Raw genomic sequence first — 22,590 nt, 5'->3', positions numbered from 1 at the left:
TATGGCCGTCAAAAACCTACCTGTACATGTTTTGTCTTTGTCCAGCTGTTCCGTAGGGCAGTGTGACTAAATCCCTGGCAGTTTATCAGGGGAATAATTACTCTTCCCCCAGACTGGGACTCCCTGAGGAGTTCCTGTCATCTCACCTCAATAATAGATCATTAAAGAGCCCATGTCTGCAGGAACATCAGCACCTGCAACAAGCCAGTCTTACAACCAGCTCCTCCGACCTGGAAAACATGCTGAGCTTCAGCGAGCCGGAGGCACAACAAACATGTTTATTAATGACTTCATATTTGTACCCTGCGGGCTGGTACATCAAGACAAAGACTTGATTTTTTTTCCCTCCAGACACTGTGTACTCTGCTAAGATAGTAATTAAACCATGCCACCTTTACAGCTGAAATGATTGCTGCTATTGATCCGAACCATCAGTAGTACACAGTCTATATCACGTCCATTCACCCTTTCATTCATTAACTTATTCCCATTCTCCCATTGTTTCTTGAATAATGAAAGCACAGTATCATAATGTGGACAACATAATGGACCAAAGCACAAACAACCACGTCTGTTTTAGTAATTGTCATCAAACTAATTATCACCAATGGCTTTATTCAGCAGGAATATAAAAACACAATACCAAACAAACTAAACATATAGCCCCTCTAACATATGAAAAAACACCCTGGTGACCCTCAAGTCATTTAAGATCAAGTGGAGTAATGAGGCAAAAGTGCAAATTCTGGAAGACGTGTGCCATTACCTTAAGCTTAAAGCTAAGAAGTCATTTCATAATAAGAACATCATACAAAGAGTCAAACATGAAGCGGGCACTGTGATGCCAGCATGCTCTGCTGCTTCTTTGCCAGGGCAACTTGCTATAATTAATGGAACCAAGAATTTTGCTCTCTATTAAATAAGAAAAAGAATGTCTGGTGATAATCCTGTGATCTGAAAAACAAGCACCTTCGGGTTATGCAGCAAGACACTAATCTGAAGAACAAGTCTACCTGGACCAACACGAATAATGTTTTGAAGTGGCCTGACTTGGACGTCACTTAATGTGGCTGAACTGAACAGATTTTGCCAAGAAAAGCAGGCAACATTTCTCCACAGTGAGGTGATCATCACTACATACAACATACCAAAATACATTTAGTAGCATGTGATTCTACTACAGGTAGCACAAGTGATAAAATTAAAATAAAGCGATTGCTTTTAACATGGTGACACGTGATACATTTATCTTTAAAAATAATAGTCATAATAATAATAATAACATTGAAGTTGAAGGTTAAGGGCCTTGCTCAGCAGCTTAAACCCACAACCTTCTGATTACTAGTCCAGTAACTTAACCGCTGAGCTACCACCACCCATGCAAAAGCAAACATCTGTCAGGTTCTATAAAAATGGTGCACGTCTCAGTAGTATTCACATGGGTGAGCTGCCTGTCAGTAGTACTCACATGAACTAAGTGCATGTGTATTAGTACTCACATAGGAGAGGTTCATGTCAGTTCACGAGCAATGTGCATGTATCAGTAATACTCACAAACAAAAAAAATTAAGTGTAAATCTTAAACTGATCAAAAAAAGAAAGAATATGCCAATTGTTGGATCAACTTCATTGTAAATAAAAACAGGAGGATCCTTTGGTAAATCCTCCTTTTATATCTGATTTAAACCTTTTATATCATGATTCATTTACCTGTTACAAATTCACCTGCTTTTTTGGATTGTTTGAAACACTTTAACATTAACGTTTTACTCCATTTTGCCTCTGTTGTCTTTTTTTTTTGAGTGTGTTGTAGGTATCAAATTTTAAATGTGTTAATATTTACAAACTACAATGAAGTTCATCAGTGAAAACATTTTTTTGTTCTATTTTTTATTTTAGTTAAATAAAGATAAAGAAAACTTTTGTTGAATGGTACATGTGTCAGTAGTAATGCCATAATACTGACATAATAATTAACACTGCCAATAATACTCCTTATGAGAGTCCTACTGATGCATGCACCACTCTCATGTAATGTTGTAGCCTAGCAGTTAAGGTACTGGACTAGTTATCAGAAGGTCACTGGTTCAAGCCCCACCACTTCACCCCACCATGTTGCCACTGTTGGGCCCTTAAGCAAGGACTTTAACCCTCAATTGCTCACAATATACTGTCACAGTACTGTAAGTCGCTTTGTATAAAAGCGTCTGCTAAATGGCAAAAATGTAAAAGTAAAATGATGTTCACTGACACATGCACCCTGCTTATGAGAGCACTATTAATATAAGTGAGGTGCATGTACAGTATATAGTACTCTTCATATTAATGAGGTGCATCTGTCAGTGGTTCCCACATAAACTAGATGCATGTCTCAGTAGTCACATAAAGTAGTGAGATTCATGCATCATCAGTAGTCATATAAAGGAGGGCATATGTCAGTATTACTTACATTTGAGCTGCATGTCTACTCTCATAAGTGCGGTTAAGGCCAGGATTGTCAGCCTACGTGAGGTATGTGTGTCAGTAGTGCTCACATGAGTGCTGTGTGTGTGTGTGTGTGTGTGTGTGCCAGCAGTATAACCATGAGTGGGGTGTTTGTGTTAGTACTCACATGAGTGACATGTGTGTCAGTAGTGCTCACATAAGTGGGGTGTGTGTGTCAGTAGTGCTCACATAAGTGGGGTGTGTGTGTCAGTAGTACTCACATAAGTGGGGTGTGTGTGTCAGTAGTGCTCACATAAGTGGGGTGTGTGTGTCAGTAGTACTCACATAAGTGGGGTGTGTGTGTCAGGAGTATAACCATGAGTGAGGTGAGTGTGTCAGTAGTATAACCATGAGTGGGGTGCTGCGTGGGTCAGTAGTACTCACATGAGTGAGGTGGGGAACTGCGAGGCGACACAGTGCTGAAAGTGTTGGATCAGCGCTGAACAAACAAACAGCAGCAGCACCGGTGCGCCGTAAGCGCTCGATCCAGGACTCGGTACGCGCGCCATGTCGCTTCTCTTTTCCTCCCGAGCACCGCTGCACTTCACTCCGGGGATAAACGCTCCAGCCTCCGCGCTAGTTAATCTGATTAACAGTCATCACATTAGATCCGATCAAATCCCGCCTGCTTGTGTTCAACCTCCTCATGTTAAACGACCCGCCGGTTACCGGGAGCGCGCACGCACACGGTCCATCACACCTTTCCGCGCGCTCATTTGTTCTCCTCCTCTTGTGATCCGCAAAACCCGCCTGGACAAGCGGTGAATTTGCCGGCGTCTCTGTTACCGGGAGCTCGTTTCCATTCCGGCGCTTACTACGTCTTGGCTGGCATCTCTGTATCTGTTTATCCCTTTACCCCTCCGTGTGGCTCCCACTCCCACCGTCTCTCTCTTTCTCACCTTCTCACTCTCCCTCTCGCTGCCTGTTTTTCTCTCTCTTTGCCCTGGAGATGCCAGCCAATTACCACACACCTGAAATCAATTAGGGATGCGAACCAATCACCGGTTTACAGATCAGACTTTTGTAACTGGCAGAAAACAGTTGTGGTCTACAGAACACAGGAGAGCACATTTATTATTATTATTATTATTATTATTATTATTATTATTAATTATTATCATCATCCTTGGAACAGATACCTGTGACTGTAACTATACTAAATAAATGAAACTTTATTCATCCCAAATATATTTTTATTCCAGTTAGTGATTTACATCAGTAAAACACTTCAGCAATCATATAAGTTCGCTTGCTACTGCAGAGACCCGAGTGCCAGCTTCAGCTGTACCACCGACCCGGTTGGCCGAGTCTGAGGAGGGGAACCACTGCAACAGCAGCCAATGTGGTGCATTAGTTTTTTAAGGTGCCATTATGAGCAGCAGAGGAATACAGAGAGCAAAGTGTGTTCCTCTGTAAGTGTTAAAGGCTTTCTGTAAGAGTCTACGTGTCGGAAGAAGCACAACAAGTGGTCGAGCAAGCAGCAGCGGGCACCAGATTGCACACCAATATTGAATATATCCAAATTTGAGGTAATGCAATTAAGAAAATATAGATGTTGAATTGTTTTGAGAGTGTAAAAGCCATAGCATAAGATTTTCACACTGATCAAACAATTCAGTCAGCTTTTGCGTATGGCGGACTGTAGCATTGCCATCATGGAAGAGACCACTACCGTCAGATCAGGTAATTCCTTTTTGTAACTCCTACCTTTTGTCATGAGTTTGATGCTGGAGAGCAGCTGATTAAACAAACAAACTAATCTTGTACCTATGGGTGGTGATGTGCCACAGTTAGTGTTGATGTCTCAAAGCTTTAGAAATCCAGGTTCTACCCACACTGTGTGGAGTTGGATGTCCTGATACTGACCGGTACCCAGTCAAGGGTGTATTTTTTGCACTGCACCAAGCACTTCCATAAAGTTTACACTGACCACTATACTGTTATCTTAGTTATATGAATAGCATGGTGGCTTAAGAGGTATAGTGTTGGTCCTACACAACTCCAAAGAGCCAGGTTTACTCCTCAAGTGGTTTTTGTGATTTAATTTTGTATTAACATGGGTTTGCTCCATCTCATCCCCTAGTTTTAAAACACCTGGCAAAAACTCTCCAGAAGACCTGGGCTAGTCTAAATGTTTCATAGGTGTGGGTCAGTATGAGTAAACGAGTGAGTAAGTGATGCCCTGGATTTGATTGACATTCTTATCATTCACACAGTGTTTCAATGACGCTCTCTAAACTCAGTTACCCTTATCAGGATGAAGCAAAGAAAGGTGAATGAATAAATATGAATGCTATGAACCTCCAAAGCCTCATGCCTGTTCAATCAAGAGCTGTGATCTTTCTATTCCTTTAAAAGTCACACCTCGGATGATAACATTCTGCCAGCGAATATCATGCGCGTCACATGAATCCGATAAACTGTCCATGATAGCTTACAGAACATCGGTGCAGCACCACCTAATGTCGGTGATCAAGCACCATCACCGACTTTAAAAGCTCTTTGTTTGAGGGTGTGTTTGCTCTTAGAGATAGACACTTTCCTTGTGAGGAGATAAAAGTTAATCAGAGAGTGGGCGTGGAGGTAGGTCGGGGCAGAGGGAACGAGATGCCAAGGGATTTCGGCTTTCAAGCGTTACCTAGCAACCACTTTCCGGCTCAACAGCGGCTTTGTAAAGGGCCTGTGTGGCGGAGAAAGAGAGAGATGTATAGAAAAGGAACAAATGAGAATGGGGAATATGAGAGTGAAAAAGAAAGACCAAGGTCATATCAATAGATGAATAGAGTCATCCCAAACTCCAGAGAGAGATAGCTGTTGGACTAATGGCTAAGCTACAAGTAGTCCTCTAATTTCTCTGTTCCATTGTTCCATCTCTGCGCCATTCAATTAGCACCGTCCCATCGACCCTCTCAAAAAGGCCCAAGAATATCAGAGATGCCAAAGAGGATCATCTCTTTTTCTTAGCTGGGGATGTTGCATAAACCCCCGATGAAAGCCCAAGGCCAGCATGCAGCTTACTCAAAGGAAAGCTGAAAAAGCACTCAGCACCGAATCCATCTCAGTCATTAAAATTCCCCACAGATGTTCAATGTTGTAACCACACGAACCAGCTCAAGCTTCAGGCACTGATTAAAGCTTTCTGAGGACCAGAGTTCATAAGGACTCTGCTTAAAACCCAACAGGAAAACAAGAAAATGGATCTAATGCATCACCTCACTTTCTTTCCATTGGCAACTAGGGCTATCCTCTGAAAAACACAAGTGTGCATAATATTGTAGAGCTCTGCTTGCCAAACCTGACATACCCGTGTACAATCTATAATTACATTTACATTTTCAGCATTTTGCAGATGCCTTTTTTCAAAGCGACTTACAGTACAGTTACAATATACAATCTGAGCAATTGAGGGTTAAGGGCCTTGCTCAAGGGCCCAATAGCAGCAACCTGGCAGTGGTGAGGCTTGAACCAGTGACCTTTTGATTACTAGTCCAATACCCTAACCACTAGGCTACGGCTTACAGTGCCTATGAAACAGTAAAGAAAGAGAGGGAAAAAACTGAATTATTATTAAGAAAGCATGTTAGCTGTGTGCTAACATTACCTGCTTACAGGTAATTTTTTTTGTTTTGTTTTAGCTAAAACATTTACCAAACATCAGCTAAAACATTTACCTCAGGTGCCCAGGTGGCACAGCAGGATATTCTGCTAGCACACCAGCACTGGGATTCTGAACTCAGTAGATGCCAATTTGGCCACCAGTCTGCTGGGTGGGAAAAGAACAGTCTAATAAGTGGGTGGGGTCCTTGACGCTGTGTAAAAACCCTGGTTAGTAGCCCGAGGTGCCTGTACAGAAATAGAGGAACACGGAGATCAGTACGTGAATCTCTGTGTTCGAGACTGGCCTCACATGCAAATCCACCAAAGTATGGTAGAATAAGAAGAGGTCGCACATGTCGAGAGAAGCGTGTGTCAGTCAGATATACACTCCTTGGAAGGAATCGGGGTCCCCAGCAGTGGAAGACAAATTGGCTTCACTAAATTGGGAAAAAAGGGGAGAGGATTTTGGTGGATTTTGTAGTTTATTTTGTTTGATAACATGCTGGCATGTTCAATCTCTATCTTTATAATGGTAAAGCAGATTGGACATGCCAACATGGTTATTACTATAAATAGATTCATTTAATAGTCTAAACTAAGTCCAGCAGTTTATTAAAGACAACATATTAAATGTAGATTTTCAATCATGCACAGCTACACTACAGTTTGTCACATTGTGCAGGTTGCGCATGTCATTATTTTGGGTCAAGTAAGACTTGTGTCAAAGATCCAAAAACCCTTAAAAGAACTTTCCAGAAACTGATGTTAATGAACTTAGTAGCATCAGATACAACAAATACAAACACTGTATTCTGTAAACCTGAAGCAGAAGACCATTACACATGAATTGTGCTCACAACACTAACACTACACTTGTCCCCTGGGCCCTACTACCCTCCTCTACTGAATTTCCATGGCAACACCCCCATCTGCATTACAGAAGAGGATGCTTGCTTCCAAACAACCTGTACAGCCTATATGTTGAGCCCCAACATCCCTGCTTTAGGGATTTTCTAGAGAAACAGTATCTATGCCCCCCCCCCCCCCCCCCCCCCCCCCCCCCCCCAATATATTAAGAAAAACAACTGTAACATGGACCTGTGTTTTATGTATTATTGAATCACTGTTGTATTTAAATTATTTTGTGCTTATTCTTGTGTTGAGAAAGGTAACAGACCTGCCGTCCATCCACATACCTATCTAGAATTTAAGACCTGTTCAGTCTGGGAGAACAACGAAGCTGAATTAGAACACAGACATCAATGCAAACCGCCTATGCAAGTTTTAATACTTGTTTAGGCTTTGTTGAATCAAATTGGTTATAAACAGTCACAAAGAAGCACATGTATGGAATGATTGTGGATTGTGGACTAATCTTTTGAACTTAATAAGAAGGACGTGTCCACATGCAGTTGGTGAAATAGTATAGGCAGCAGTATTTACTTTAGGTTGCATTATTAACCTGAATATAATTAAAATACTTGCAATAAGCTGAGTATCGTGTCCAACTGTACAGAACAATATTACCTATATGTGATGTATGGAACTATATACATTTCAATGTATATCAAACTATAAGAATTGTTCAGTAGACTCTGAGTGCAGTACAGATTTAGGGGTATACGTATAGTACCACTCTAGGAGTAAAACCTTAGGTGTAGGTTAAATCCACTCCCTGATCATGCGATTACAGACAGCAGTCTCACTTCAGTGTAGAATGTTTTTAGTCTGTTTAAGTGCTGCCCTCTTCTGTCCTGATACTGGTAATACAATAGTAGGTGTGCACAGATCCATCAGTACACAAGACAAAGCGTGATTTAATAACAGAGACGAAATCTATCCATTTCTATTTATTTCTCGACCCATTATATGGCAGCATATATGTCTTTAAAAAACAATATACACCGCAATTGTTAGGGTACCTTCACACATACAGTATACACCTCCAAACCTGACAGATGCTGGCTTTTGCACCATTTTCTGGTGACAGGTTGGATTGTCCTTTTTGTCTTTGACACAAAAAACTCGATTAATTTTCCTAAAAACAAGCTAAAATGTGGACTCATCTGACAAGACACTTTTCCACAGTCTACACAGACGATACACACTTCCACACTCTTGGGCAAGGAGAGCATATAGAATTGATGTATGGCTTTATTACTGTGTAATAGATTCAGGTTGCATTTCTTGGCGCAGTGGTGGTCTGTTTTAAATGGCAACAGTTTTCCAAAGTTCTACCAAGCCCATCTGCCATTATTATTGAACCACAGTACAATCATATGGCTGGTGATAGTTGATGGTTTCTCATACAATGCCATCTGTGGACTCGGAGGTCACACACATTTAGTGGTGGTTGCTGACCTTGCCCTACATGGATTTATCCAGATTTTGTGAATCTTTTTACAATAATATGTACAGAAAAAGGTCAAGATCCGAATTATTTGCATTATGGCATTAGATTTATTTTGGAGCTGATGGACTCTTTCATAAAGAATAGAAGAAAATGAAAGACTTACTCTGCCCACGTTCCATGTTCAAAATGACTAAGTAAAAGGAAGAATATGTGCACATCTGGAATAGAATCAGTAATATTTATTATACTTAAGTAACATTTTATTTTTATTTTTTTCTACAGCACATTTTGCATAATTTCATGACATTCTATGGACAACCATAAAACCATAACAATATTTTTTCAAATTTTTACAGTGAAAAACAAGACTCATTTTACAAGCATTTTACAGTCAGCATACATCTTCTGATATATGGATTCATGTTCCCTCTTTTTGTACAGAATCATGAGAAAAATATAAACAGACACCTAGCAGAACATGCAACAGCCATGTAAAACCATAGATTCTTTAACAACCACTGAAGTTGAAATGCTTGTGATTTTGTGTTCTTTTTTATAACTTCAACATCTGTGTTGTGTTTGATTTCACTGATCTGAACTGTTGAAAAGACTAATCAGATAATCACACGGATCACTTCCTCACATAGTTTAACAAATACATACATATGTACAGACATGACTGAGCTCGAGTTTGCACTTGCATGCTCAGTGTCAAACCAAATAAATAATCAAATCTCTTTTTTATAGAAAATACCTTGTGTATTTACAGAATCAAAAATAATCAAATTACATTCACACCATTGAACCGAATACATCAGACTCATAGATTTCCCAGGAATACCGCATGACAAACCAGGCTAGCAGTACACTGACACAACAGAGAAGAGACAACAGCCATTTTGGTCATTTTCTTTTTTTTTTTAAAGGGGACACGGTTTTGATTAAAAACCAATGACACAGCACTGCTGGAGATGGAATGCTTTAGACACAGCAATGAATCATTTATTCACAAATGATTCATTTGCTTTGATTATTTAAATGATTTGACTGGATATCAAATCGGGGCCCTCGCGGTTATAGAGCACCATAAAACAATTTCAAAGCTGTTTTGGGGAGGTGGACTATTTCCCCCAGCTTGAGCGTCACTGAATTACATGTAGCACTTCCTTTCTCATAAGTCCAGTACAAAGTCAAAGACTTAAACAGTAACAGAACTAAAGTGCATCAAGTAAGTACATACTGTCAAAACAGCAAGATAAATAAACTCTTCACTATATTAACAAACTTTTTAAATATAGACCTATTTTAACTCTTCATAAAATTAAAATTGTGTCCATATTTTTTAAGACAAACTCTGAAATGAAATAAAATGATTCCAAGCATAATTTATGTTGCATAGAATTATATGAACTGAAGCAGTGGATTTGAATAGAACGTAAAGTTGGCACAAAATACATCTCACTGCTACAGCAACCCATCGACAACCCAAAACCAACCATTCAGCAGCCAGTTGTCTTTTCTTTTAAACTAGAATCAATATAATAGATTTATATCATTGAGCTTCTGGGGTTCCAAGTGCAAGAAATACATTGATCTTAATATAGAGACATTTGATTGTTCTGAGAGTTTACATAGTATTTTGTCTATATTTTAAACATAAAAAACAAAGACCTGATGGTTCCTGTCTGGTGCAGTGGTTTCATAAGCAAACTGTATTTCATTAGTATATTTAAATTTCTTTTATAAGGTTCGTTGGATGTACTGTATGTAGATGGCAGTAAATAATGTACATACCAAATAGGATAAAACAAATACTAAAGTAACTTATTCCAACAACAAAGAAATAAATGAACAATTGGCCAATACACAGACACTGAGCCATTTAAAATAAACACAGATCAATTTTAAAGTCAATTTAAATCGATTTCCCCCCTTTTTTCTTCATTGCATATTTTGTTGAACACAGAACATTAACACCAAACAGATCAACAGATTTCACAGTTGACAACATTTGAACAGTCACATGACAATTACATCAAGATGCTTTCAAAAACGGGGACGCACCAATCATACGTTTAATCTCAATTCAAGACAGGTCATGTATTATTTTCAGATATAGGATATATAGGATATATCCTTCTCAAAAAAAAAAGCAAAGCAAAGAAAAAAGGGGGTCCTGGAGGAACGTCAGAGGACCGTTTTAAGGCCTCTGAGGAACACAGTACAAACATGAGGTAAAATGATTTGTCAGTGATTCCTGTTCAGTCAGTGCAGTGGTTTGTAATGATACAGCTGCTGACACCAACAATACTACAGGAAATCTAAATCTAATCAACTAAAATCTAAAATGTGGATGAATGTGACACCGAGCATGTGTGCATAATTGAGCCATGCTCAAGGTTCACAATGAATTTATGACCTAGAAAATTAATTACACCTGATGAACGTCTCATCAATATCATGTACATAACATAGGCTGATATGTCGAATGCACATCGTATATAAAATATAAAGGACTGAGACTATTTTTCTGAAAAAAAGATCAGAAACGTTGCTACTGATTTCTCTGTACATATTCATTGCTCAGTTTCATTTGACCTCCTATAAACAGTCTGTACATCGACTGCAAGAGCCAGTGATGCATCTAAATCACAGACAGAGCTTTTCAATACTGTGCAATGCAAAAAGGACAATTCCGGTTTCTTTATGTCATCAGCAGAGATCAGTAGTGTGGATCAGGGCTGCGTATGAGGAGAACTGGCCACTAGTTTGTGCCAGCTCACTGCTCGTTTGCGCATGTCCACTTTGTCCAACCAGATGTAAGCTTCACCAATCAGGGTCTTCTTCACAAACTTGCCTCCATTAGACACCAAGAAAAGCTGTTAAGACAGAGCAGAGAAAGCATCACAAGTCTGTTACAAGCATAAACAATAGTTGTTCAAATGTAAAAGTTTTCATTCATATTTGTAAGTAAAAACAAAAGTGGTTTAACAGCTGTTTTCTCTGACTGCATTTGCTGCTATGGAAATAAATGGAGGAACCAAAGCATCCACATGGTAAGAAAAATACATAAAATAATGAGAATTAAGGGGGACTTTTAGATGTCTGTATGATTTCAACAGAGCAGGTGAGAGATGAGACAAATACATGAAGTAAGAATCCTTGCACAGGCCTGTTGAACAAATTCTGGCCAGTCCTAACATATTTCTAAATGTTTACATTATAGTGTAAGTAAAACTACAGTGATGGACTGGCTCCCTGTCCAGGGTATTCCTATGGAACTGGACATGCCATGACCATGACCAGGATAAAGCGGTTATCAAAATGAGAAACAGATGGTACAACTATAGAGACAGACATACAGACAGGCAGGCAGATGGAAACTTGTATTGACTTTGTGGTCAGCTATTCTATGGGTGGATGGATGGACAGACAGACGGACGTGTAGTTAGACAGACAGACATAGTTGTACCTGAATGGAGTGACCAGCAGGGTTGAGACCAAAACGGAACGTCTCGTTAAAGGACGGCTCTCTGTCATGACGGCAGACTCTGGTCTTTTTCTTAATGATCCGCTTCTGTGTTGCCACATTAACCACGTACAGCTTGACGTACAAATCTAAAGAGGCAGATCATTCAGATATCACTTTATCACATAACTATTTAACATTCTCATTTTCTTTTATCTTTATCTTTATTCCAAACAGCTATCAACTTTCTCTAAACTTCATTTAAGTTCATCTCTGGTAGAAACTTAAATTTCAGAATCAAATGTATTTACTAACAACAGTAAATAGTTAATTTGCTATAATAAGGCACCCAACACGAAATATTTAATATGTGTGTTTGTTATACTGCTCTGGTAAAGTGGTGTCTGTCAAATTCAGTTTCTGAGCTTTACAATGCAACCATTGTTTAACTTTGCTGATGCTGTTTCGTCATGTTTAAGATTTAATTGTTTTCTAGTTTTGTAACTAAAACACCTGTAATTTGGCACACAATAAGTATCCTCTTAAAAACTCTGTTAGTTGCCTTACATTGCTTAGAAATCCTAAATCTTGCAGATAAAAGTGTAAACTGTCAGTTGTCAGCCCCACCCCCAATATGACCTAATAAAACTCAATAGCAGCTGTGTGATCTAGCTATTAAAGTCAGCTTATAATATACACTATATTGCCAAAAGTAGATGGACACCAGACCTTGAGCAGACAAGGAGCTTGTTTTACATCCCTTGTACAAAAGGTCAGGCACTGATGCTAAACAGTGTTCAACAACTGATGATCACAGATGACGTTCTAATTTAAATAGACTTCACAGTCATGCCAGAAATGAAAAGCATCTTGGCATATAATTGTATAGAATTATTATTACACACTTGTTAGCAATGCGTGTGGCTGAAATGCCTGAACTCAATAATAAGGGAGGTGTCCACAAAGTATAATGGCTATATTGTATAATAATAAAATCAGTAGTTAAATGTACAGTATATCTGTTTGCCAAGGACTAGATTAATTTGCATTGTAGGCTATAGTAAATGTTCATACCAGGCAGATGATCTGGAGATTTGAATTTGTAGGTGATGTTTCTGCACTGCAGGATCTCGAGGACCAGTTGTTCTCCTTCAGTCTTCATCTCCTTCTTCAGAGCCACTTTAATCTCTCCAATCATGTGATTCTTATCTAAAACATCATTTGAAAGAGTCCATAAAGTCAGCACTCACATAACTAAAAGGTGAAAATGTACATGACCCTGAAATCACCTTGTTGGCTTTAAATGAGCTAAACTTTATGTCTTGCCTTCAGTAAACTTTTTATCATGAAGGCAGAAATGCACCCTGGATAGCCACCAGTCCATTGCAGGGTGTCACGTTTTCATACTGTTATGTTTTTGGTTAAGTTGGAGGGAACACCCATGCACACACAGGAAGAAAGTCGGTGTGAGGATTAAACCTAGGTCCTTAAAACACTCAGCTGCACAACCACGTACACTTTAAGGTAACGTTTTAAATGGAATAGAACATGGTATATAGTGACCTCTAGTGTACAGGCAGTGAATACCCACTTATTGACAAATTGACACCAAAGACATGAAGTTTGCACTTTTAGTTATTTTATTATCCAATTATAACATGTAAAACTATGACTTAAATTTCCATATACATGTATATATACACTCTTTATGGAAGGGCTTGGTCTTTGTATCTGTCAGAGCAAGGTTACTGTGTACTGACTGGCAGACTGCAGCTCGTCTCCTGTTCCTAACATCTCTTGAGATGCAGACACACGCTCATACACTCTTTACTATAATGAATAATTCAGCAGAGTAAAGCAGTGACACTAGCACTGTTATAGTAAAATGGATGAGGAGACTGCTGTATTTGTTAACCTGACAGGCTACTAGAATCATAAACAGCCGTGGGATATTATGTTCATTTAACCTTAGGGGCACAGCGGATATGCCCTCTATTGGTCTGCAACAGGTCCATAGATTTATCCATATTCTGTGCTTAAAAAGCATTTGTGTCCTAAACTGTCAATAAAATGTGGCTAGTAAATTATATTTAGCAAACATAAACACTGTTTACATTAATCCCCCTCATTTCTTTCAGGTTAGTTAGAGAGTGATTGAGAACAGTAGTCTGGGTGCAACCAAATCCATTTGGCCACAGCTGTGTTGGTGTATATTCCAAATTGCTTTTGAATGTTAATAAAGTAGTGAGTACATGTATGTAGGTTGTGTTGCCACATTGCCACTAGCGTAAAGACCAAACAATGACAGTGACAGTATACTGTCTGAGCAATTGAGGGTTAAGGGCCTTGCTTAAGGGCCCAACAGCTGCAACCTGGCAGTGGTGGGGCTTAAGCCAGTGCCCTTTTGATTACTAGTCCAGTACCTTAACCACTAGACTACAACTGCCTCTTTGGGAGTACATCAGACTGAATATTTTACATAAAACTGCCTGATGAATATAAATGTGTGACTGTTACTGCTTACTTTCTGAGTCGTGTAGATTCTTCAGGGATTCAGAGCCTCTCTTATCCAAACCATTAGGAATTGTTTTTCTAACGGACAAAAAAAACACATTAACATTCAAGAACATTCTGCATATAAATGTTAAGGAAAAGATACTGAACTTTTTGCCTTGTTAGTCTATAAATGTGACAAAATAGCGGCTCCATTAATATGAATCTGCTGTATTGTGATATAAAGGACTGAATCTATTAAAACATTATTTTAAATGATGAATAAGGTAAAAGGTTAACTGCTTTGTCATAAATATGCATAGCGAATTAAAGTAAACCTAAAGAATGACTCTATAAGGAATAAAAAATACCTTGACATGTGTTAATGTGTGTAGCATGTCTATTCAGCCCACCAAACTGGGACAAGAAAAAATCAGCGATTACCAATTTAGATGTAAATAAATAAATAAATTGACCATGAGAACGCACCTCTTTAAAATAGCAGAGGGAATTCACAGGTATCATACTGAATATGGGTTGAGTGATAAAGTATACTGGTTATAAATGCATTCAGCCATATTTTATGCTGTCAACCTATGTAACGTTAACTGATATAACAAAAGAAACATGCCATCTGTGAATGTGTGATATGAAGTGTCATAATATGTGCCATTATCACTTGCCTGTGACATTTGCTATTAATTTGGTATTGGGCGATAGTCAGAGCTTTCATATACATATTATTTAATCATTTATTTATTAGGATTTTAATGTCATGTTTTACACATTTTGGTTACATTCATGACAGGACAGATAATCACTGGTTACACAAGATTCATCAGTTTAAGTCTTTAAAGTCAAACACAGTCATGGACAATTTTGTATCTCCAATTCACCTCACTGAATTTGTACTGTGAAAGAAAACCAGAGTTCCTGGAGGACACCCACACAGACACGGGAAGAACATGCAAACAACCTCCGCCCCATATCCATATAAAAGGGAAAACAAGAAAATGTGAAATTGGGGTCTCAATACATAAAATCATAGAATATTCTGTTTAAAGTGAAAGAAAGGAAAGAGACCTGTGAATCAAACCAGTAATCTGCATCAGTGCCATTACCATTAAATCTTATTTATTGCACTTTTACTTTATCCCCTGTTCTAGTGAATAATAAACAGAGCAGAAACAAGGTAAATGATTGGACTTACAGCTGAGGGACTTGAAATATAGCACTGTCCACTGTATTAGTGCCTGTGCAATCCTCACTGTCCAGAGTATAGCCATCCCCATCATTCAGCATGTGCCCTCCTCTGCCTGTGGATGTTAAAACATGAAACTATTAAACAGTGGTCAACACTTTATGCACCTTCTTAATATGCATATTTTCTAATGCAAATTAATAACCAAACAACAAAGTCTATCTATCTATCCATCCATCCATCCATATATCCATATATCCGGACCACCCTACCTGGGGATCGAACCCAGGACCTTCTTGCTGTGAGGCGTCAGTGCTACCCACTTAGCCACCGTGCCGCCCAACCAAACAACAAAGTAACATTAGAATAATGGGATTGTCAAACTATCATGACATTGAATTGTATTCACAGTTTATTAGATGTAGTTTTAGTTCTTGGTTTTATGTTTTGCTACATTTAACAGAATTAAACTATTTCTTTTACGACTGTCTGTGTCGTCTGCGCTGACTTAAGTTGACTAGAAGCTATTTAACATGCAGAAGAGTAGAAATCAATGTGCTACATTATGTCTACGTAACTTTGACGTAAAGAGGATTTTATTTACCATCATATAAGAATGTCAGGAAACACAAAACAACAGGTGACAGGATGAACAGGACAAGCAATGATGCAACGTGACAAAGCAGCCTGAACTCATTTATTTTCATTCAGAGCTGGAAATATATAGTGACGGGAGGTGAGAGCATTACTGACAACACAAAGTGAGAAGAGTTGGTGGTGCACTCATAAGAGAAGTGAAATAATGGGCTAATTATGCAAACTAAGCATGATTGGACCTGCTTTATGTTCATGTCATTCTCTTTTAATTTGAAACCTGAGTTTATTTGCCACTATAAAGAAACAAATACTGCTGTGAATACTATATTATAGTATTTATACTGTATGATTTGTAGCCTTAATAAAATAAATGTATTAGGATTATATTAGTATTGCTATTGTTTGCTATTATATAGTGTGTTTAATTAACACATCCAGTAATGGACTGTAAGGTGAAGCAAAGTAGGTCACAAGACAGGATTACACCCCGCACAGGATACCAATCCATCACAGAACAATTTGTAGCAATCAAACCACCTTCTGTAGATTTTGGGGGAAATAGGAGGACACCAGGGTTCTTGAAGGACCCAAACACAGAGAACAAGTGAGGCTCCTCACCTCATGTAGATATCTTACAACACTGACAACGTATGATATAGTAGTCAGCACATTGTTGGCATTGAAATTAAGCTTAAGCTGAATTAACAATAAAAATAATAATACAATTAAGCTGAAAATAGAATTGAGGCAACAATGTTGCATCCAGTATAAATACACTATAATAAATTCTATTCAAATGTGTGTAATTTAAAACCCAATGTTTGAACTTTTGCTATTTAAATGAAGTAAAAAATGACTACAAAACATTAGGGACTAAGAAGAAAGGCAGGTGAGAAGACGAGGAGAGAGAAAGATAAACACAAAGATTAGCTGTGTGCTCATGGGTAAATGGAAGGGTTACTTGGCTGGAAGCGGGACTGATGCACTGCGGCCTCTGCGGCAGCGATGGCATTCCCAGCATCCTCCAGGTGAGCCTGAGTAACGCTGCTCTTGCTCTGGCTGCGAGAGGGTCCGTGAGAGCGCAGGTGAGTCTCTGATGAGGATTTTGAGCTGCCAGGACTACTGTGGGACTTCTCAATGGTAGAGACCTGGGTATCTGAAACAGAAATATTTCATGTTGAAATACTGTGCGTGTGTCCTTGATAAAGAAATAAAGTATCGTCCAGTTCAGCACCCCAACCCAATCTCCAAAGAATTGTACCTTTAGCCGGGTCAGGAAAGATGCCATGACTTCTGCTCTTGATGACAGACGTTTTAGGGGACTGTTCGCTCGGTTGCCCTCCTGTGCCCCCAGGTCCACCCAATCCACCAGGGCCTCCCTGACCTCCCGGGCCTCCTTGGCTTTCTTGGCCACCCGATCCTCCGCCGCCCTGTGGTGGATGTGCTCTTCCATGGTGTATACTCTCACTCTGTTCCTTTAAGAGGTGCCAGCGAGGCAGGTTGTCTAGCTGAGCAGTGTTAGATAGGTCGATCAGCACCTGCAACACAAAATCAATACGGTTCCTTAGTACATACTGTAATTAAAGCTGAAGTAAGCAGTTAAACGGAGAATATTTGCCAGAACTAATTCTAACATTTGTGTTGTCATTTGAAAGCCTAATATATTCAAAATGTGTAGCTTTTACCACCTTATGAGCTCTTGTCACACTTGTCACATTTTTTCTAGGCTTCCAAGGCTTTATAGGTTTCTTGTGGGTTAATAAATAAATAAATAAATAAAAACTGTAGGGCGAAATAAACAAGATTTTTTTTCTCTTTTTCTCAGAATTTTCCCCCCAATTTTCTCCCCTAATCTAGTCGTATCCACTTACCCTAATTGCCTTACGCTTCACCTCTACCGACACAACCCTACACTGACTGAGGAGCTTTGCAACTGACACACGCCCCCTCCAACACGTGAGCAGTACCGACTGCATCTTTTTACCTGCACGAGGTGAGTTCATATACGGATCAGCCTTGTGCACGGAGAGCCACACCCTGATCGGCATTATTCCCCAACTCTACACAGGCCCCATCAGTCAGCCAGCAGAGGTTGTAATTGCACCAGTCATGAGGAACCCTGGTCCGGCTTTCCAACCCTGTGAACAACAGCCAATCGTTGTTCATGTGGCCGCCCAGCCCAGCCGGATGGCAGAGCTGAGATTCGATACGATGTAATAAACAACATTTTTACCATACTTCACAGACTGTGGGATGAACTAATGCTTTGAAGGCTTTTTATGACCTTCCGCTTTAAGAGAAAGTTTGTGCAGTTTGTGTTTAACACAAAATTCATTCTAAAAACTCCTATAAATAATTCATTCTTCTGGCATCTGAAGTGTTTTGACACGCTGAATCAGGATGCTAACAAGCAACACAAGCAGCACTCACTTCTCCCAGGAAATCGTTGTTGGAGTATCTGTCATAGTCCCACACTGTCACCTCCAGGGTTTTTCTCTTCAGCTGAAAGTTAAACAAAACCACACATTAAATTAGTCATGGGCCGACATCTCTCACACTCATTCTCACATCAACAGCCTTTAGGGATCTTCAATCTTCCACTGCAAAAAGAAATTCTGCAACTAGGTTTGAATAATAAAGTGTCCAGATCCAGTGTTTTTAATTAAGATGCATTTTAGCTAAATTAAGCTGCATTGTCATGCCTGTTAGTTCTGTCAGTAATTCCCTATATGAGTTTGTGTGTGAGCATGTATTCATGTTTGTGTGTAAATTTGTAGTTGAGTCATTCTTGTCCCAGTAATATTGACCTGAGATATCTTTATTAATGTCTTCTAAATTAAGGGCATAACTGAACTGGAAACAAAAAAACCATCCCACACAAAGCTTTGATAGCACTGATCTTATGAAGCAGTGGGTTAAACTTCCAAGTCTGCATTGCAATGAGCAGGAAATCTGTTGTGCACTGGCTATGACATTGTTACCTGGACAAAGTTACTCTGCCCCTCAGTTTTTAAACCCTTGATATTGCACAAATTTAATCAAATTAAACTTTGTTTACTCGCTGAGCTTGGAGACATTGTTGGCTCCCAAACGGCTTCATTTAACAGCATTGCCAGTTTTATCAAACCTAAATTAATATACAATAAATAAATAAATATTAAATAATTACGCAATATATTACAGCTAAATGTTGCTTGTTTTAAAACACATGTCAAACCCAAGGCCCGCCACGGCATTTTGTGGCCCGTGAGAGCTTACAAGACGTATGATTGTCTTAAAATACACTGTAAAATCGTACATAAACTGCATCCCCCACAATGTATGCCGATTTTGTGACCCGCAAAGTGGCAGCATCCCGCCACTAGATGGCAGTGTTTCCACAGCAGCGTTTAACTGAGGCGGTTTTCCAACAAGTGATGTGGAGAAATATTTAAAAATCATCCCAAAATGTACAAGAAGAGAAAACTGAAGTAGAAGGAGGAAATTTAGTGAAAGATGGGAAAGTGAAAACAAGTTTGTGCTTCAAGAAGAAAAAGTGGTGCGTCTCTTGTGTTATGAGGCCGTGTCTGTGGTAAAGGAGTACAATATAAATGTAAACATACATTATAAATATACAGTATAAATTTGCCATTTTGACACCAAAGACAGACTTTAGCCTCCAAGATAAACAACAAATTGTCCAAGACTTAAAAGGCGACTGCAATCACAGCAGGATACGTTACAATCGGCCCTTGGAGGGCCACCATAATGCAGGTGTGGCCCTCGGTGAAAATGAGGTTGACACCCCTGTTTTAAAAGGAACAATCTACACCATTTCATTTTCACTTTTTCTTGACCTTGTGTATGTTTACTCCAGGTGCTTATTTACCCCCAAGAATCAGTACCAAATTCACATGTAAATCTATGAGAAGACACAAGATGTCATGATGAATAATGTTTACCTGCTCGAGGTGAATGTTTTTATAGATAACAGTCTGGTTCCACTCAGGGTTCTGGGTCTTTTGTACATATTTAGTCCTTCTCTTATTCTCAGCACTGTTATGTCATCATAAAAAAGAACACAACACAAACATTAAACACACACAATAGAAAATATTTCTATTCACCTTTTCATATATATCTTAGGGTTCCCTAAGAACTGGGATGTCGCAGATGGATGGAGCAGCCTGTCATATTGTAATAAGCAGTTCTCAATTCTGTGCTATCCTTGTTCTATCTACTTTCTCTCTTGTGGGCTGCAGATATTTTGTGTCCTTTTTTACTTTGTTTCCGTTATTTTGGCCACTTTATTTATGAGCAATTGTCCCCTAACTTTGTCAAATACTCTTTTCTTGGATTCATTTTCAATTCTCGCTGGTATGTGGCTTCACCTTGTGTTTCATTTGGGAGGCATGACCCACCCCTTTCTGGGTTTTCTTTATAAAGCAATATCCTTCACAATTGCAAACTTTGTTCTGTACTTTTACTGTATTATGTCATTATTGACCAAAGGAGAATCATTTAAAAGCTGCTCTGTTTGTATTATGCCATGATACTAGACTAGTGTTATACATGGCATGTATTTTCAGCTGTGGTTAATAGATATAAATATACACTGATCAGCCATAACATTAAAACCACCTCCTTGTTTCTACACTCACTGTCTATTTTATCAGCTCCACTTATCATATTACTGACTGTAGTCCATCTGTTTCTCTACATACTTTTTAAACCTGCTTTCACCCTGTTCTTCAATGGTCAGGACTCTCCCAGGACCACCACAGAGCAGGTATTATTTAGGTGGTGAATCATTCTCAGCACTGCAGTGACAATGACATGGTGTAGTGGTCCTGGGAGAGTCCTGACCATTGAAGAACAGCATGAAAGGGGGCTAACAAAGCATGCAGAGAAACAGATAAACTCCAGTCAGTAATTGTAGAACTACAAAGTGCTTCTATATGGTAAGTGGAGCTGATAAAATGGATAGTAAGTGTAGAAACAAGGGGGTGGTTTTAATGTTATGGATGATCGGTGTATGTCATGTTATTGACTTAAATACTTATTAATAAAAATATCACTGATAAATAAACCAAAGGTTCCATAAGTGATATACAGTATATGAACAGCTTGAATGATGCCATACTGATGAATATAAAGTACAGTTTGCATGTGATGGCACAATACCACAAGGTCAAAGAGTCGGAGATGAAATTATGCCTCGACATGCACGTCTTAGGATTTATCATCATTTGATAAATGTAATCAAGACTAAGCATCTGAAAATGAAAAAATGAGCATTTAGCAGCTTTCACGAGCAACTGCGATGGGTTTGAAATCAAAACACTTGTCTTCATATGGGTGTTTTATGAATAGCATGTTCATGCTGCATCAAAATGCTAAATGGAGCTTGTAGTCTAATCATTCTGAGGTAGAAATTGTTGAGAGGTAGCTTTGATGACACATCGTACACAACACACACATACACACAGGCACACTGATAACATCTCAGATGAATGACTATTCACTGATGAACGCTAGACACAACCTAAAAACACATATACTAAAAAAAGAAAAGCAAATAAAAAAGGAGGAGCACGACGCTACCTTGCGTTCTGGACAACCATGACTTGGCTGAATCGGTCCAGAGATTTGTGAGGAAAGCAAAAGTGGACAAACAAAACAGTCAGAAAATACAAGAACAGAAGATAAAGGGGGTAATTGTAGGAAAAGAGACATTAAATTCCTCCTTTCCTATGTAAAGAGGAAAGAAATCTGATCGCCTGAGTTTGCACCTAAAGAAGTGTTAGAAACCAGATCCTAGTATCAGCCAGTGGATCAGCCAGGTAATACAGCCTAATCTCATAAACACTCCAGATATGCCATTAGAAGATAGCAGATACACCATTATAGGTCTGACACTGGTGAGCCGTATCGATTTTGCTGTTTGTTGACATTATGGGTCTCAAGCAAAGGCACTGAGGTTCAGAGCTGAACACAAAATTAGGAGAACCATCATGGAAGATTAACATCTACTGCTCTAAAGTGTTTACTGCAGTTCCGCCTGCCAAAAAGTCATTACATTGTTAAGTTTGGGCTATTTTAGTCAATGTTAACACTCACTACCTGGGTGTCTCCAACATAGCAGCTACCAGAGGTTAATGGCTTACACATATTTAGTCTGGCACATAATGCCAACCACTGGCTATTTTACAACTGCTGCTGTTTAAATAGGATAGTGAAACCTAACTGACAAAAGCTAGAAGAATGCCTTCCTTCCTACTCCTTCCAGCCATACTATAGATTACTATAGATTATTATAGCATCATACAGGATCAAACTTGCAATATTCAGACAACAGAGCAAACACTTTTAGGCACTGGAGAGTCATCAAAGACTTTTAATCCCCCTAAGCAAACA

General features: G+C 39.0%; 2 protein-coding genes across 3 annotated transcripts in view; both read right to left on the bottom strand.

Annotated features, from left to right (window-relative positions):
• Nucleotides 1-3,003, bottom strand: part of LOC134323335 (voltage-dependent calcium channel subunit alpha-2/delta-1) — a 123,844-nt gene extending 120,841 nt beyond the window's left edge. For both annotated transcript variants that reach the window (XM_063004832.1, XM_063004833.1), the window contains exon 1: nucleotides 2,869-3,003. In XM_063004832.1, coding sequence (XP_062860902.1) covers nucleotides 2,869-2,993 — 125 coding nt within the window. In that variant the 5' untranslated portion in view covers nucleotides 2,994-3,003. The remainder of the gene's footprint in view (nucleotides 1-2,868) is intronic.
• An 8,005-nt stretch (nucleotides 3,004-11,008) lies between these two features.
• Nucleotides 11,009-22,590, bottom strand: part of pclob (piccolo presynaptic cytomatrix protein b) — a 78,531-nt gene continuing 66,949 nt past the window's right edge. Inside the window, exons 33-42 of the mRNA XM_063004354.1 lie at nucleotides 21,778-21,804; nucleotides 20,136-20,229; nucleotides 18,625-18,696; nucleotides 17,456-17,732; nucleotides 17,156-17,350; nucleotides 15,607-15,712; nucleotides 14,428-14,495; nucleotides 12,978-13,112; nucleotides 11,907-12,052; nucleotides 11,009-11,313 (exon numbers count right to left, since the gene is read on the bottom strand). Of these exons, the coding sequence (XP_062860424.1) occupies nucleotides 11,170-11,313; nucleotides 11,907-12,052; nucleotides 12,978-13,112; nucleotides 14,428-14,495; nucleotides 15,607-15,712; nucleotides 17,156-17,350; nucleotides 17,456-17,732; nucleotides 18,625-18,696; nucleotides 20,136-20,229; nucleotides 21,778-21,804 (1,264 nt within the window). The 3' untranslated portion in view covers nucleotides 11,009-11,169. The remainder of the gene's footprint in view (nucleotides 11,314-11,906; nucleotides 12,053-12,977; nucleotides 13,113-14,427; nucleotides 14,496-15,606; nucleotides 15,713-17,155; nucleotides 17,351-17,455; nucleotides 17,733-18,624; nucleotides 18,697-20,135; nucleotides 20,230-21,777; nucleotides 21,805-22,590) is intronic.

The sequence above is a fragment of the Trichomycterus rosablanca genome, chromosome 11 (genome assembly GCF_030014385.1).
Source record: "Trichomycterus rosablanca isolate fTriRos1 chromosome 11, fTriRos1.hap1, whole genome shotgun sequence".
Classification (NCBI taxonomy): domain Eukaryota; kingdom Metazoa; phylum Chordata; class Actinopteri; order Siluriformes; family Trichomycteridae; genus Trichomycterus; species Trichomycterus rosablanca.
Note: the sequence above shows the minus strand (reverse complement) of the source record. Positions and strands in the feature narration are given on the sequence as shown.